Source organism: Pseudophryne corroboree, chromosome 7 (assembly GCF_028390025.1).
Source record: "Pseudophryne corroboree isolate aPseCor3 chromosome 7, aPseCor3.hap2, whole genome shotgun sequence".
NCBI classification, from domain to species: domain Eukaryota; kingdom Metazoa; phylum Chordata; class Amphibia; order Anura; family Myobatrachidae; genus Pseudophryne; species Pseudophryne corroboree.
The window spans coordinates 502898482-502915494 of NC_086450.1; the positions used below are offsets into that span (position 1 = coordinate 502898482).

General features: G+C 49.7%; 1 protein-coding gene across 5 annotated transcripts in view; it reads right to left on the bottom strand.

Annotated features, from left to right (window-relative positions):
* Positions 1-14890, bottom strand: part of SGF29 (SAGA complex associated factor 29) — an 88055-nt gene extending 73165 nt beyond the window's left edge. The window contains exons 1-3 of one of the 5 annotated variants that reach the window (XM_063935309.1): positions 14172-14890; positions 7274-10559; positions 5176-5269 (exon numbers count right to left, since the gene is read on the bottom strand). In XM_063935309.1, the coding sequence (XP_063791379.1) occupies positions 5176-5250 (75 nt within the window). In that variant the 5' untranslated portion in view covers positions 5251-5269; positions 7274-10559; positions 14172-14890. The other 4 variants (XM_063935308.1, XM_063935306.1, XM_063935310.1 and 1 more) reach the window with 4 other exon arrangements.
* Between the last annotated feature and the right edge of the window lie 2123 nt (positions 14891-17013).

Genomic DNA, 17013 nt, shown 5'->3' on the forward strand with positions numbered 1-17013 from the left:
GTCTCTCCCCGGGCAGCGCAGCGGAACGTAGGACTATAAGATAGGAGGAGAGGTGTACCTGCGTCTGTCACTGCCGTAACGTCTCTCCCCGGGCAGCGCAGCGGAACGTAGGACTATAAGATAGGAGGAGAGGTGTACCTGCGTCTGTCACTGCTCTAACACCTCTCCCCGGGCAGCGCAGCGGAACGTAGGACTATAAGATAGGAGGAGAGGTGTACCTGCGTCTGTCACTGCTGTAACACCTCTCCCCGGGCAGCGCAGCGGAACGTAGGACTATAAGATAGGAGGAGAGGTGTACCTGCGTCTGTCACTGCTATAACGCCTCTCCCCGGGCAGCGCAGCGGAACGTAGGACTATAAGATAGGAGGAGAGGTGTACCTGCGTCTGTCACTGCTGTAACACTTCTCCCCGGGTAGCGCAGCGGAACGTAGGACTATAAGATAGGAGGAGAGGTGTACCTGCGTCTGTCACTGCTCTAACGCCTCTCCCCGGGCAGCGCAGCGGAACGTAGGACTATAAGATAGGAGGAGAGGTGTACCTGCGTCTGTCACTGCTGTAACACTTCTCCCCGGGTAGCGCAGCGGAACGTAGGACTATAAGATAGGAGGAGAGGTGTACCTGCGTCTGTCACTGCTCTAACACCTCTCCCCGGGCAGCGCAGCGGAACGTAGGACTATAAGATAGGAGGAGAGGTGTACCTGCGTCTGTCACTGCTGTAACACTTCTCCCCGGGCAGCGCAGCGGAACGTAGGACTATAAGATAGGAGGAGAGGTGTACCTGCGTCTGTCACTGCTGTAACGCCTCTCCCCGGGCAGCGCAGCGGAACGTAGGACTATAAGATAGGAGGAGAGGTGTACCTGCGTCTGTCACTGCTGTAACGCCTCTCCCCGGGCAGCGCAGCGGAACGTAGGACTATAAGATAGGAGGAGAGGTGTACCTGCGTCTGTCACTGCTCTAACGCCTCTCCCCGGGCAGCGCAGCGGAACGTAGGACTATAAGATAGGAGGAGAGGTGTACCTGCGTCTGTCACTGCTGTAACGTCTCTCCCCGGGCAGCGCAGCGGAACGTAGGACTATAAGATAGGAGGAGAGGTGTACCTGCGTCTGTCACTGCTGTAACGCCTCTCCCCGGGCAGCGCAGCGGAACGTAGGACTATAAGATAGGAGGAGAGGTGTACCTGCATCTGTCACTGCTGTAACGCCTCTCCCCGGGCAGCGCAGCGGAACGTAGGACTATAAGATAGGAGGAGAGGTGTACCTGCGTCTGTCACTGCTATAACGCCTCTCCCCGGGCAGCGCAGCGGAACGTAGGACTATAAGATAGGAGGAGAGGTGTACCTGCGTCTGTCACTGCTGTAACGTCTCTCCCCGGGCAGCGCAGCGGAACGTAGGACTATAAGATAGGAGGAGAGGTGTACCTGCATCTGTCACTGCTGTAACGCCTCTCCCCGGGCAGCGCAGCGGAACATAGGACTATAAGATAGGAGGAGAGGTGTACCTGCATCTGTCACTGCTGTAACACCTCTCCCCGGGCAGCGCAGCGGAACGTAGGACTATAAGATAGAAGGAGAGGTGTACCTGTGTCTGTCACTGCTGTAACGTCTCTCCCCGGGCAGCGCAGCGGAACGTAGGACTATAAGATAGGAGGAGAGGTGTACCTGCGTCTGTCACTGCTCTAACGTCTCTCCCCGGGCAGCGCAGCGGAACGTAGGACTATAAGATAGGAGGAGAGGTGTACCTGCGTCTGTCACTGCTGTAACGTCTCTCCCCGGGCAGCGCAGCGGAACGTAGGACTATAAGATAGGAGGAGAGGTGTACCTGCGTCTGTCACTGCTGTAACGCCTCTCCCCGGGCAGCGCAGCGGAACGTAGGACTATAAGATAGGAGGAGAGGTGTACCTGCGTCTGTCACTGCTCTAACGCCTCTCCCCGGGCAGCGCAGCGGAACGTAGGACTATAAGACAGGAGGAGAGGTGTACCTGCGTCTGTCACTGCTGTAACACCTCTCCCCGGGCAGCGCAGCGGAACGTAGGACTATAAGATAGGAGGAGAGGTGTACCTGCGTCTGTCACTGCTGTAACGCCTCTCCCCGGGCAGCGCAGCGGAACGTAGGACTATAAGATAGGAGGAGAGGTGTACCTGCGTCTGTCACTGCTGTAACACCTCTCCCCGGGCAGCGCAGCGGAACGTAGGACTATAAGATAGGAGGAGAGGTGTACCTGCGTCTGTCACTGCTCTAACGTCTCTCCCCGGGCAGCGCAGCGGAACGTAGGACTATAAGATAGGAGGAGAGGTGTACCTGCGTCTGTCACTGCTGTAACGCCTCTCCCCGGGCAGCGCAGCGGAACGTAGGACTATAAGATAGAAGGAGAGGTGTACCTGCGTCTGTCACTGCTCTAACGTCTCTCCCCCGGGCAGCGCAGCGGAACGTAGGACTATAAGATAGGAGGAGAGGTGTACCTGCGTCTGTCACTGCTGTAACGCCTCTCCCCGGGCAGCGCAGCGGAACGTAGGACTATAAGATAGGAGGAGAGGTGTACCTGCGTCTGTCACTGCTGTAACACCTCTCCCCGGGCAGCGCAGCGGAACGTAGGACTATAAGATAGAAGGAGAGGTGTACCTGTGTCTGTCACTGCTGTAACGTCTCTCCCCGGGCAGCGCAGCGGAACGTAGGACTATAAGATAGGAGGAGAGGTGTACCTGCGTCTGTCACTGCTGTAACACCTCTCCCCGGGCAGCGCAGCGGAACGTAGGACTATAAGATAGAAGGAGAGGTGTACCTGTGTCTGTCACTGCTGTAACGCCTCTCCCCGGGCAGCGCAGCGGAACGTAGGACTATAAGATAGGAGGAGAGGTGTACCTGCATCTGTCACTGCTGTAACACCTCTCCCCGGGCAGCGCAGCGGAACGTAGGACTATAAGATAGAAGGAGAGGTGTACCTGTGTCTGTCACTGCTGTAACACCTCTCCCCGGGCAGCGCAGCGGAACGTAGGACTATAAGATAGGAGGAGAGGTGTACCTGCGTCTGTCACTGCTGTAACGCCTCTCCCCGGGCAGCGCAGCGGAACGTAGGACTATAAGATAGGAGGAGAGGTGTACCTGCGTCTGTCACTGCTGTAACGTCTCTCCCCGGGCAGCGCAGCGGAACGTAGGACTATAAGATAGGAGGAGAGGTGTACCTGCGTCTGTCACTGCTGTAACGCCTCTCCCCGGGCAGCGCAGCGGAACGTAGGACTATAAGATAGGAGGAGAGGTGTACCTGCGTCTGTCACTGCTCTAACGTCTCTCCCCGGGCAGCGCAGCGGAACGTAGGACTATAAGATAGGAGGAGAGGTGTACCTGCGTCTGTCACTGCTGTAACGCCTCTCCCCGGGCAGCGCAGCGGAACGTAGGACTATAAGATAGGAGGAGAGGTGTACCTGCGTCTGTCACTGCTGTAACGCCTCTCCCCGGGCAGCGCAGCGGAACGTAGGACTATAAGATAGGAGGAGAGGTGTACCTGCGTCTGTCACTGCTCTAACTCCTCTCCCCGGGCAGCGCAGCGGAACGTAGGACTATAAGATAGGAGGAGAGGTGTACCTGCGTCTGTCACTGCTGTAACGCCTCTCCCCGGGCAGCGCAGCGGAACGTAGGACTATAAGATAGGAGGAGAGGTGTACCTGCATCTGTCACTGCTCTAACTCCTCTCCCCGGGCAGCGCAGCGGAACGTAGGACTATAAGATAGGAGGAGAGGTGTACCTGCGTCTGTCACTGCTGTAACGCCTCTCCCCGGGCAGCGCAGCGGAACGTAGGACTATAAGATAGGAGGAGAGGTGTACCTGCGTCTGTCACTGCTGTAACGCCTCTCCCCGGGCAGCGCAGCGGAACGTAGGACTATAAGATAGGAGGAGAGGTGTACCTGCGTCTGTCACTGCTCTAACGTCTCTCCCCGGGCAGCGCAGCGGAACGTAGGACTATAAGATAGGAGGAGAGGTGTACCTGCGTCTGTCACTGCTGTAACGCCTCTCCCCGGGCAGCGCAGCGGAACGTAGGACTATAAGATAGGAGGAGAGGTGTACCTGCGTCTGTCACTGCTCTAACGCCTCTCCCCGGGCAGCGCAGCGGAACGTAGGACTATAAGATAGGAGGAGAGGTGTACCTGCGTCTGTCACTGCTGTAACACCTCTCCCCGGGCAGCGCAGCGGAACGTAGGACTATAAGATAGGAGGAGAGGTGTACCTGCGTCTGTCACTGCTGTAACGTCTCTCCCCGGCAGCGCAGCGGAACGTAGGACTATAAGATAGGAGGAGAGGTGTACCTGCGTCTGTCACTGCTATAACGCCTCTCCCCGGGCAGCGCAGCGGAACGTAGGACTATAAGACAGGAGGAGAGGTGTACCTGCGTCTGTCACTGCTGTAACGCCTCTCCCCGGGCAGCGCAGCGGAACGTAGGACTATAAGATAGGAGGAGAGGTGTACCTGCGTCTGTCACTGCTGTAACGCCTCTCCCCGGGCAGCGCAGCGGAACGTAGGACTATAAGATAGGAGGAGAGGTGTACCTGCGTCTGTCACTGCTGTAACGCCTCTCCCCGGGCAGCGCAGCGGAACGTAGGACTATAAGATAGGAGGAGAGGTGTACCTGCGTCTGTCACTGCTGTAACGCCTCTCCCCGGGCAGCGCAGCGGAACGTAGGACTATAAGATAGAAGGAGAGGTGTACCTGCGTCTGTCACTGCTCTAACGTCTCTCCCCGGGCAGCGCAGCGGAACGTAGGACTATAAGATAGGAGGAGAGGTGTACCTGCGTCTGTCACTGCTGTAACACCTCTCCCCGGGCAGCGCAGCGGAACGTAGGACTATAAGATAGGAGGAGAGGTGTACCTGCGTCTGTCACTGCTCTAACTCCTCTCCCCGGGCAGCGCAGCGGAACGTAGGACTATAAGATAGGAGGAGAGGTGTACCTGCGTCTGTCACTGCTGTAACACCTCTCCCCGGGCAGCGCAGCGGAACGTAGGACTATAAGATAGGAGGAGAGGTGTACCTGTGTCTGTCACTGCTATAACGCCTCTCCCCGGGCAGCGCAGCGGAACGTAGGACTATAAGATAGGAGAGGTGTACCTGCGTCTGTCACTGCTGTAACGCCTCTCCCCGGGCAGCGCAGCGGAACGTAGGACTATAAGATAGGAGGAGAGGTGTACCTGCGTCTGTTTGATGAGTTGGTGCAGCTCATTCAGTAACTCTGACACCCGGGTGTCCGCCGAGACCAGCGCCATCTCCGCCTTCTGTACGGTCCTGGGAAGAATGAGAGGAGCGTTATCCCCATCCTGCGTCACAGAAAGCCGGGAATGGACCACGTGATTACAGGGTATGCTGGGACTTTTAGCTCCTCAGCCGCAGCAGGCAGACCCAATACATTGTATTATGACTATATACATGTGGACAATGACCCGTTGCTTACAGGGTATGCTGGGACTTGTAGTTCATCAGCACCCAGAGAACCTCAGGCAGCCCCAATGCAGCACATTACCCCTGTACATTGTATTATCACCCTATATACAATATATCCACACGCCCAATGGCACAGTGATTACAGGGACACATTCATATCTGCTGCTCCATGATATATCGCGATACACACAGCACCACGGCGGGTACTGGTGGCAGCCCGCACCCCCCAAAGGCCAGCACTGCCTCCTACCACCATATCGTGACAGGGACAGCAAATATACAGCCAGCCTGCCCACTATGTCGTGACAGACGCAGCGCAGGAATATCGCGCCGAGACCACTGCGGGGGGGACGCGGCCTCTCACCGTGAGCAGTAGCCGAGGAAGACGGGGTTCTCTCTCTCGTCGCTGAGCAATGGCGTCACCGTTACCAGGGGAACGGCGGGTGGGCGGGTGCTCGCGGTGCATGCCGGGGCGTGTAGTTCGCGCCTGTAGTTCTGGGGGGTGACGTCAGCGCGCAGACCGGCGGCTCTGCTCTCAACACTGTGCACTGAGCAACAGACATGCATGGTCAACCAGACACAAGTGCAAGGCGTGCTGAGACTTATAGTTCTGCACCATGGAGAGGCAGAGGCTTTGGCAGCGATTAGATGAGGTGTAGGGCATGCTGAGACTTATAGTTCCACTCCATGGAGTGGCAGAGCCTTTGGCAGCGATTACATGAGGTGTAGGGCATGCTGAGACTTATAGTTCCACTCCATGGAGTGGCATAGCCTATGGCAGCTATTAGATGAGGTGTGGGGCATGCTGAGACTTATAGTTCCACTCCATGGAGTGGCAGAGCCTTTGGCAGCGATTAGATGAGATGTAGGACATGCTGAGACTTATAGTTCCACTCCATGAAGTGGCAGAGCCTTTGGGGACCTGGTCTGAAGATCGACACTGTCTAGGTCGACATGTGCTAGGTCGACAGGTCAAAAAGTCTACATGAGTTTTTCAAATTGTTTTGCTTTTTTTGAACTTTTTCTTACTTAACGATCCACGTGGACTACGATTGGGAATAGTAACCTGTGCCGAGCACAGCAGAGCGAGGCACCTTGCACGAAGCATGGTGAGCGAACACGGTGCACTAATTGGGGTTCCCGGTCACTGTACGGAGAAAACGACCCCCCCAAAAAAAAAAATTTCTCTGACGTCCTAGTGCAGAGATTTTCAACCTTTTACAACTCGCGGCACACTGAACAAGATTTAAATATTGCCAAGGCACACTCAGATATAACGGTGATTCATGGTGCAGTTGCGTGTCTTAGGATTGTCATGTTGCAGCTTCCCCATAGGTAACGCCTAACACACAACTGAGAAAGCCAGAAGAGCCCAACACTGCCCAGGCCCAAAATTAGAACTGGCTCTGCAACCACTAAATCCACCAGTATTGATGGTTGCAGGGCCTCAGTAGCGGCAAAACACTGACGGGCCTGGCTCTGCTTCTATGGCGGCACACCTGGAGACTGCTCAGGGCACACTAGTGTGCCACGGCACAGTGGTTGAAAAACACTGTCCTAGTGGATGCTGGGAACTCCGTAAGGACCATGGGGAATAGACGGGCTCCGCAGGAGACTGGGCACTCTAAAAGAAAGATTAGGTACTATCTGGTGTGCACTGGCTCCTCCCTCTATGCCCCTCCTCCAGACCTCAGTTAGAATCTGTGCCCGGCCAGAGCTGGGTGCTCCTAGTGGGCTCTCCTGAGCTTGCTAGAAAAGAAAGTATTTGTTAGGTTTTTTATTTTCAGTGAGATCTGCTGGCAACAGACTCACTGCTACGTGGGACTGAGGGGAGAGAAGCAAACCTACCTGCTTGCAGCTAGCTTGTGCTTCTTAGGCTACTGGACACCATTAGCTCCAGAGGGTTCGAACACAGGGCCTGACCTCGATCGTCCGTTCCCGGAGCCGCGCCGCCGTCCCCCTTGCAGAGCCAGAAGACAGAAGAGAAGCGATGAAATCGGCGGCAGAAGACTCCTGTCTTCATTAAGGTAGCGCACAGCACCGCAGCTGTGCGCCATTGCTCCCACAGCACACCACACACTTCGGTCACTGTAGGGTGCAGGGCGCTGGGGGGGGCGCCCTGGGCAGCAATTATAATACCTTTTGGCACTTAAAATACACATAATACAGTCTGAAAACTGTCTGAAAACTGTATATGTGTAAAAAACCCCGCCATTAAGTTACATAAAATGCGGGACAGAAGCCCGCCGCTGAGGAGGCGGGGCCTTCTTCCTCAGCACACCAGCGCCATTTTCCCTTCACAGCTCCGCTGGAAGCAGCTCCCCAGGCTCTCCCCTGCAGTATCCTGATACAAGAAGGGTAAAAAAGAGAGGGGGGGCACATAAATTTAGGCGCAAATAAGATATTTAAGCAGCTATTGGGTAAATCACTTTTTATAGTGTAAATCCCTGTGTTATATAGCGCTGTGGTGTGTGCTGGCATACTCTCTCTCTGTCTCCCCAAAGGACTTTGTGGGGTCCTGTCCTCAGTCTGAGCATTCCCTGTGTGTGTGTCTGAAAGGATTTGACCTTATTTTCTTTAACCCTCGATGTGATGGCCTTACAGACGTCTGGAGTGTAAACTTTTAACCACTAGGTACATGCACACACAAGCAGTTAAAATTCACACTGTTTATTATAAAGTTAACAAGAGTATATAAGACAATGCATATGGGTGGAACTGACAAGTGTAAAAGGGCTCATTGGCTTAGGGGTAGGTGCCTGGGTGGGGTACGTAGGGGTGGTTAATACTTGACATAACATAATTGGATATAGCAGTTGCCAGGCAGATGTTATATATGTTGCATCAGGCGAAACTTAACAAAGGATCTTTTAGTAACACACAGAAGTAGAAAAAGCAGGTTTCATCTAGTAGAGAGCTGACCTTGGATGCCAGACCCACACAAGCCTGGTATCTGTATGAGAGACAAAGGCATCTAACACAGGGCAGCAGCATCCATTGCAAACACATAAGAGTTCATAAAGCATGTTTTAACCCTTCACTAGGGAAATAGAAATATTCACTTTTACACTGTAATTATTATAAGGAAACTGATCATTTAAAAAGTAATATGTACAAAGACAGAAGAGGTAACCCTTCAATCCCCTCTTAGAATCATGATTATTATATGACATGATTCTTGAGTGAGGCTCCTTTCTTGTTCCTCCAGTTCTTGAGATATTGGACATAATCGTCGGGTCCCTTACTATCAGAGGAGGTGACAGGACTGGTGGTTATGTCATAATACATCAGGGCCTTATCAATGCCTTTGGAGGTAAGTTTCTTTCCACAGGGAATTACACAATAAACTATAATGCCTAAAAGAATTAAAGTTATGAGTTTAAATATGCTTATTTGCACAAGAGCCTGTTTCCAATTTTCAAACCACCCAAAATATTGGCTCCATGGGTTATCAATACCTGAATTTTTCTTAAGTTCTATGGATAAGGTTTCTAACTTGTTTATGGCTAAAGTAACCTTACCATTGGGACCAGTGTTGTCAGGAATATATGTACAACAGCCTTCCACCTTACTAATGTAAACACATGTACCGCCTTTTTCTGCTAGGATCATGTCAAGGGCCATTCTATTTTGGGATGTCATTTGGGAAGTGGCTTCTAGCTGTTCAGCTATACCTTTAAGAGCATCTTTGGTATCATTAACAAATCTTTGTTGATTATAATATATATAATTAATCCAGGCTACGTTTTTATTTACAGTTTCCCACATATGTAATAAATGTCGCCTAATGATCTAGTTTGGTTGACTAAAACAGTTGTTCTTTTATTTGCACAATACCCTGGTGGGAAGGTTTTTAAATTTCTCCCTGGGGTGATGTTAGATGTATAACAGGTATAGTTTCCAGGATATATGGTTATGGTGCTTCCTGGGTTGGGATTTTTTGACAATATGGGATATTCCCTTTTCCACATTTCGCACTGACTGTCATTTGTTTTGGTGTCATTAAAAAGGCTGAAAAAAACAATTTTCTTGTTCTAGGGGTATATTAAGGGGCACTGTACCTAGGTGGGGCCTAGATTTGCCACAGACATAACAGTTGCTTTTATTGTGTTTGTTAGCACTATACTTCATCCATTCCAACCAAAAATTAATGTCAGAGAAACCAGTTTCAATAGCTAGGGTGTCTTCAAAGGTAGGGTTAGTAATAGCCACCATATCTTTAAAAGTGGCAATATGGGGCTTTAAAGGTTTGTTTTGGGGAGCAATTTTAGGCTGGTATTTTGGGTTTTTATACATATCCCATAAATAAAACATTTGCCTTGCACTATAATACCCTGCTTGCCACCATATACCAAGTACATAAGTCTCATTGTCGCTTCTGCTAGGATTCACTATGTTTAGTCTAAACCTGTATGAATTTGGGCCTTCATCCATCTTATGAATGGATAGTCTAGAAAGTAGGGGTACTCCATATTTGCTCCATCTATTCTTTGCAAACGATGGGCCATATTTCCAATCTACTCCTGTATTCCACCCCACAGCTTCCCAGGAATTACAATTAGATCCATAATATCTATTGTCATAGTACCATTCGTCAGTAACACAAATATATACTGTCTCAGACATTCCTGATTTCCTCCTTTGTTGTATATAATATTTGTCATCAGCAATTTTGGGGAACATAAAATAGTCAAGGATATATGTGGCTACGTGTGTATTGGAGGAATTGTACCACAAGGTGGGGATCCCATTAGTCTGTGTAATATCAACCTCACATATTGTGTGGTGAGTGAGGGCCAGTAGGGCTATCAAGGTAGTCCCCAGGATAAAGATAGGGGACAGGTTCCTCATCTTCTTCTGTTCTTCTTTCTTCGCTAGGTGGGAGGTCAGGGCTGTCTGCCCCGGTTCGTACCTCACTGGAATCACTTGCTTCCCTCTCTAGGTCTGGTCTAGGAACCTTTTTTTTTACTCGGGATGCATGGATCCAGGTAGGACTTTCCTCTGTCAGGACTGCTGTTCGGGTAACTGCTACGACCTCTGTCTCTGGACCATAGGTGAAGTCTCCTGGGCTCTTGTTCCTGGGGAGCACCTTCACCACGACTCTGTCTCCGACTTTAAAGGAGTGTGTAGGTTCCTGTGGATTCAAAAGGGTTTTTACAAACAACCTCATGTTCAATTTCATTCAGTTTTGTTATCAGGGACCTGACATACTCTTCTCTGATAAGTTCTAGATCTCCCTCCTGTATTACTAATGGTTTCTTAGCCCAAGGTGTGGGAAAAGGCCTGCCCATTAGTATTTTAAATGGGGAGTAACCTAGAGTTTTCTGTGGGGTATTCAAGATGCTGGTGTTTAGCTTTATTAGGGTTGTTCCTGAGGCAAGTGATGCATCTGCTAACATACTGGTCCACAAGTGATTTGGCATTAGTAACATAAAAATCACTGGTTAGTAGGAGGAGTGTTGTGGCTTCACCACGGTGACCAACACCACGGCACTGGGCAACGAGCAAAGGGGCACTGGACTGGGGTATACAGGGTTTCCCCTCTTTGCAGATTAATCCTGATTTAGGATTTTTTCTGCAGAATTGGGTAAGTCCAGTCGGAGAGATCAGTATTAGTCGCAGCAGCTTGAAGTTGAGTGAGCAGATGGACGTTGTCAAGGGAGGGACATGCTCCAGTGAGCGCAATGAGCTCTGCAGCTTGCGCGGACCGACAAGGCATTGGCAGGGTCTCCAACACAGTATCAGGGAGGGTGACAATGGCATAGCCAGCCTGGTATGTATTGTCATTGGGCCTACTACAGGAGTCGTCAACAAAAACAATGTCTGCGCCTGGTATGGGAACGGGAGACATGTCAAGTCTGGGAGAAGTTTCAGCTTCAATGGAAGCAGCACAGTCATGTAGGTCGGGTGGTTCATCCTCGGGACCTTTCAAGCCTAAAAGGGCATTGAGAATGGGTGCAGGGCCAGAAGAACTAGCAGTGTACTTGATGGTAAGGGTAGGGTTACTCAAAAGGAGTACTTCATATCCACTAAGGCGTTGTGCTGACATGTGCTGTGTGTAAGCCTTTAAGTATTGCCAGGACATCATGTGTGGTGTGGAGTACTGTGATGTGGCCTAAAGTGAGGGTAGTGGCCATTTCTGCAACCATTGCACAGGCTGCCAAAGCCCTGAGGCAGGCAGGCATACCTTGTACAGACACTGGCATGACTTTGGAAAAAAAATGCCACGGGGCGCAACTTCCCTCCATGAAACTGTGTGAGCACCCCCGCCATGGTTTTACAATTGTCCCTTGCATATAGATGGAAAGGTAGTACATAACTGGGGAGGCCAAGTGCCGGACTTTTCATCAACATACATTTTAAACTTTCATATGCAGTTAACATTTCTTGTGACCATTGTACAGTTTTAGGTTTGTCCTTCAGTGTGGCTTGTCTCAAAATGTTATCACAATAAGAGCAATCAGATATCCACTGTCTGCAGTAATTTACCATACCCAGGAAGGACAGTAGTTCCTTCTGGGTAGTTGGGGTGACCAGGCCCAATACAGACTGTATGCATTGTGGACTGACTTTTCTCTCTCCCTGAGTGAGCACAAAACCTAAGTAATCAACATGCTTTTTACACCATTGCATTTTTATTTTGGACACCTTGTGTCCACATTCACAAAGCCAGTTTAGTAATGAAACACCATCCTCTCGGCAGGCCTCCTCAGTTTTACTACAGAGCAGCAGATCATCTGCATACTGTAGCAGGACTGAACCATGGTGAGGTTGCCAGGGCCTCAATGTGGCCTGGAGACAACAGGTGCGTCAATAATCTGCACCAGGTAAGTTGTTTACCCTCAAAAGAAAAGGCAAAAAGTAATTGTGTCTGTGAATCTACAGGTATGCTGAAAAAAAAAAGGCATTCTTCAACACTCAGAAAATCTGTAAGAGAAGAACGCAGCATCTGCAGGGATTGCAGAAATGAGTGAGTTTACATCTGGAACAATTGGTGCAATTGGGACAATTAACTGATTGATCGCTCTGAGATCCTGTACAAATCCCATACTACCATCAGCTTTGGCAACAGGGTTCACAGGAGTACAGTATGGTGATACAATATGTCTGAGATACCCTGTTGTAAGAATTGCTGTATCATGGGGCGGAGACCTTCTATCTTTTCTGGTGAGAGGGGGTATTGCATAAGTCAGAACACAAAACACTGGCTGCTGCACCGCTGTCCACTAAAAAGGGAATTTTACTTCCATTTATAATAAGTGGCAGCAGAGGTGAATCTCACTATGACGGGAGAGTTGAATAAAGGCTGGGATACCCTCCTCCGGGCCCCGTCAGTGCGCGGGGTCTTTGGAATGTTCCCTGACTGCGGGGTTGGTTCTGTCTGTCAAAGCGTCTGGAGCTCTGATAGTTATGAGTGGGCGCAGGTTTCTTTTTACAAGCTACAGCGACAGGCAAAAAAAAACACAGGCAAAAAAAACTTCCTTCATATGTGTATAGCTGCGTCCTTTGCAAGTTTTGCGTAAATAAGATATACAGCCATCGAGGGTAATGGTGGGCTTGGGACAGTGTTTTACTATTATCTAAACTCTGGGTTATTGGTGCGTTAGGGATAGAGCTAGTGGACGCACCCTCCAGCAGTGAAGTTGGAAGCGATCCCATTTAGTGTGAAAGGGTTACTGCTGCCAAGAGATTTGTGTCTCTGAGCGCAGGATACATTGGAATGCAAAAAAGGGGGGGGGGGGGGGCGAGAGGGATTTCAAAGACTTACAATTCCTCTGCAGCTTCGCTTCTGTGCTATTGGAAACTGACATTTTTTCTTAAATCTCCATATAGAAAAGGTAATTACTGCCTTCCCGTAGGAATGGGTCCCGTCCTGCTTTCTCTGTCCATCCCGCTAAATTATCCACCCATGGGTTAACTAAATAATACTCTGAGGTAGAGTTACGGGCAACATACATCCTGCATGTCTCACCAGGGAGGGGCGGGGGATATGCAGTTTTTTTTACTCTGACTAGAGCCCATTGTCAGACAGTAATATAAATCAACAGTACAACTTTTTAAAAGAAAATTATCTAAAATATACGACACTCTACTTATACATAGGTCCCTCCCATAGTAAAAATGCAATCTACACCAGCTTTCTACGCAATTTCCACAACAACCCACAACAACTGTCTATGCAATATCACAACAAAAATGCAGTTTACAAAAAAAACCTTCTATGCAATTTCACAACAAAAAGACTTTCTATGAAATTTCACAACAAAAAAAATGCAATTTACAAAAACTTTCTATGCATGCATTAGCTAACACCAGTTAATTAGTCATTGACAATATCACAATATTATCTGTATAATGAGAACATGAAATCTTTTGACGGGTACGCTTACCTTCGTACAAGATGTCAGAAAAAATACAGCGTTTTAGACAGGAAGCAAGAAAAGTGTTTGAGTAAAGATATCTGGCAGACGAAAACTTACCAGCCGTCTGGACCAAATATAAGAACTTATCTCACTACAAACATACAGAAATATATAGGCGATCAAATCGGGGTATTCTCTACGTTACGTATAGACTCCCAGGTCTATTTTAAGTATCCCAGATACTAACGTCTTTGGAGAAGTGCGCTCGGACCCCTGGTCCCTTCTCAGACGTATCTTTAAGTCCCAGACATTAAAGATTCTATGGTATCCCTGATACCTGTTTTAAAAACTTCGTAATATTAAGTCCCGGACTTAAATATTACCTTGTCACGTGTTCCCGGAACACTGACACGGATTCAGCTTCAGTGTATGACCGCAATCCCGCATAGCAAAGACAGACAATAAATCTTCTATCTTTATTATTCGGGGACGATCACTGAATCCCGGACATAACCCCCAGCTGAAAGGATTTGACCTTATTTTCTTTAACCCTCGATGTGATGGCCTTACAGACGTCTGGAGTGTAAACTTTTAACCACTAGGTACATGCACACACAAGCAGTTAAAATTCACACTGTTTATTATAAAGTTAACAAGAGTATATAAGACAATGCATATGGGTGGAACTGACAAGTGTAAAAGGGCTCATTGGCTTAGGGGTAGGTGCCTGGGTGGGGTACGTAGGGGTGGTTAATACTTGACATAACATAATTGGATATAGCAGTTGCCAGGCAGATGTTATATATGTTGCATCAGGCGAAACTTAACAAAGGATCTTTTAGTAACACACAGAAGTAGAAAAAGCAGGTTTCATCTAGTAGAGAGCTGACCTTGGATGCCAGACCCACACAAGCCTGGTATCTGTATGAGAGACAAAGGCATCTAACACAGGGCAGCAGCATCCATTGCAAACACATAAGAGTTCATAAAGCATGTTTTAACCCTTCACTAGGGAAATAGAAATATTCACTTTTACACTGTAATTATTATAAGGAAACTGATCATTTAAAAAGTAATATGTACAAAGACAGAAGAGGTAACCCTTCAGTGTCGGTACGGCTGTGTCGACATGTTTGATGAGGAGGGTTACGTGGAGGCGGAGCAGGAGCAGATAAGTGTGGTGTCGCCCCCGACGGGGCCGACACCTGATTGGATGGATATGTGGAAGGTCTTAACCGACAGTGTCAACTCCTTACATAAAAGGTTCGATGACGCAGCAGCCTTGGGACAGCCGGGGTCTCAGCCCGCGCCTGTCCAGGCGTCTCAGAAGCCGTCAGGGGCTCATAAACGCCCGCTAGCTCAGATGGTAGACACAGATGTCGACACAGAGTCTGACTCCAGTGTAGATGAGGATGAGACAAATGTACAGTCTACAAAAGCCATCCGATGCATGATTACTGCAATGAAAGATGTATTGCACATTTCTCTGACGTCCTAAGTGGATGCTGGGGACTCCGTCAGGACCATGGGGGATAGCGGCTCCGCAGGAGACAGGGCACAAAACTAAAGCTTTAGGATCAGGTGGTGTGTACTGGCTCCTCCCCCTATGACCCTCCTCCAAGCCTCAGTTAGGTTTTTGTGCCCGTCCGAGCAGGGTGCAATCTAGGTGGCTCTCTTAAGGAGCTGCTTAGAAAAAGTTTTTAGGTTTTTTATTTTCAGTGAGTCCTGCTGGCAACAGGCTCACTGCATCAAGGGACTTAGGGGAGAGAAGTTCAACTCACCTGCGTGCAGGATGGATTGGCTTCTTAGGCTACTGGACACCATTAGCTCCAGAGGGAGTCGGAACACAGGTCTCACCCTGGGGTTCGTCCCAGAGCCGCGCCGCCGACCCCCCTTGCAGATGCTGAAGATTGAAGGTCCAGAAACCGGCGGCAGAAGGCTCTTCAGTCTTCTTGAAGGTAGCGCACAGCACTGCAGCTGTGCGCCATTGTTTGTCACACACTTCTCACCAACGGTCACGGAGGGTGCAGGGCGCTGCTGGGGGCGCCCTGGGCAGAAATACCTTTTATGGCTAAAAAATACATCACATATAGCCCTTGAGGCTATATGGATGTATTTAACCCCTGCCAGATATTACAAACTACGGGAGAAAAGCCCGCCGGAATAGGGGGCGGGGCTTATTCTCCTCAGCACACAGCGCCATTTTCCTGCTCAGCTCCGCTGTGAGGAAGGCTCCCAGGACTCTCCCCTGCACTGCACTACAGAAACAGGGTAAAACAGAGAGGGGGGGCACTTTTTTGGCGATATTTTATATATTTAAGCTGCTATAAGGATACAACACTTATATAAGGTTGTTCCCATATATATTATAGCGCTTGGGTGTGTGCTGGCAAACTCTCCCTCTGTCTCCCCAAAGGGCTAGTGGGGTCCTGTCTTCGATAAGAGCATTCCCTGTGTGTCTGCTGTGTCGGTACGTGTGTGTCGACATGTATGAGGACGATGTTGGTGTGGAGGCAGAGCAATTGCCGGTAATGGTGATGTCACCCCCCAGGGAGTCGACACCGGAATGGATGGCTTTGTTTATGGAATTACGTGATAATGTCAGCACATTACAAAAATCAGTTGACGACATGAGACGGCCGGAAAACCAGTTGGTACCTGCCCAGGCGTCTCAGACACCGTCAGGGGCTGTAAAACGCCCTTTACCTCAGTCGGTCGACACAGACCCAGACACGGACACTGAATCTAGTGTCGACGGTGAAGAAACAAACGTATTTTCAAGTAGAGCCACACGTTATATGATCACGGCAATGAAGGAGGCTTTGCATATCTCTGATACTGCAAGTACCACAAAAAGGGGTATTATGTGGGGGGTGAAAAAACTACCTGTAGTTTTTCCTGAATCAGAGGAATTGAATGATGTATGTGATGAAGCGTGGGTTAACCCAGATAGAAAAGTGCTAATTTCAAAAAAGTTATTGGCATTATACCCTTTCCCGCCAGAGGTTAGGGCGCGCTGGGAAACACCCCCTAGGGTGGATAAGGCGCTCACACGCTTATCAAAACAAGTGGCGTTACCGTCTCCTGATACGGCCGCCCTCAAGGATCCAGCTGATAGGAGGCTGGAAACTACCCTAAAGAGTATATACACACATTCTGGTGTTATACTGCGACCAGCCATCGCCTCAGCCTGGATGTGCAGTGCTGGGGTGGTCTGGTCGGATT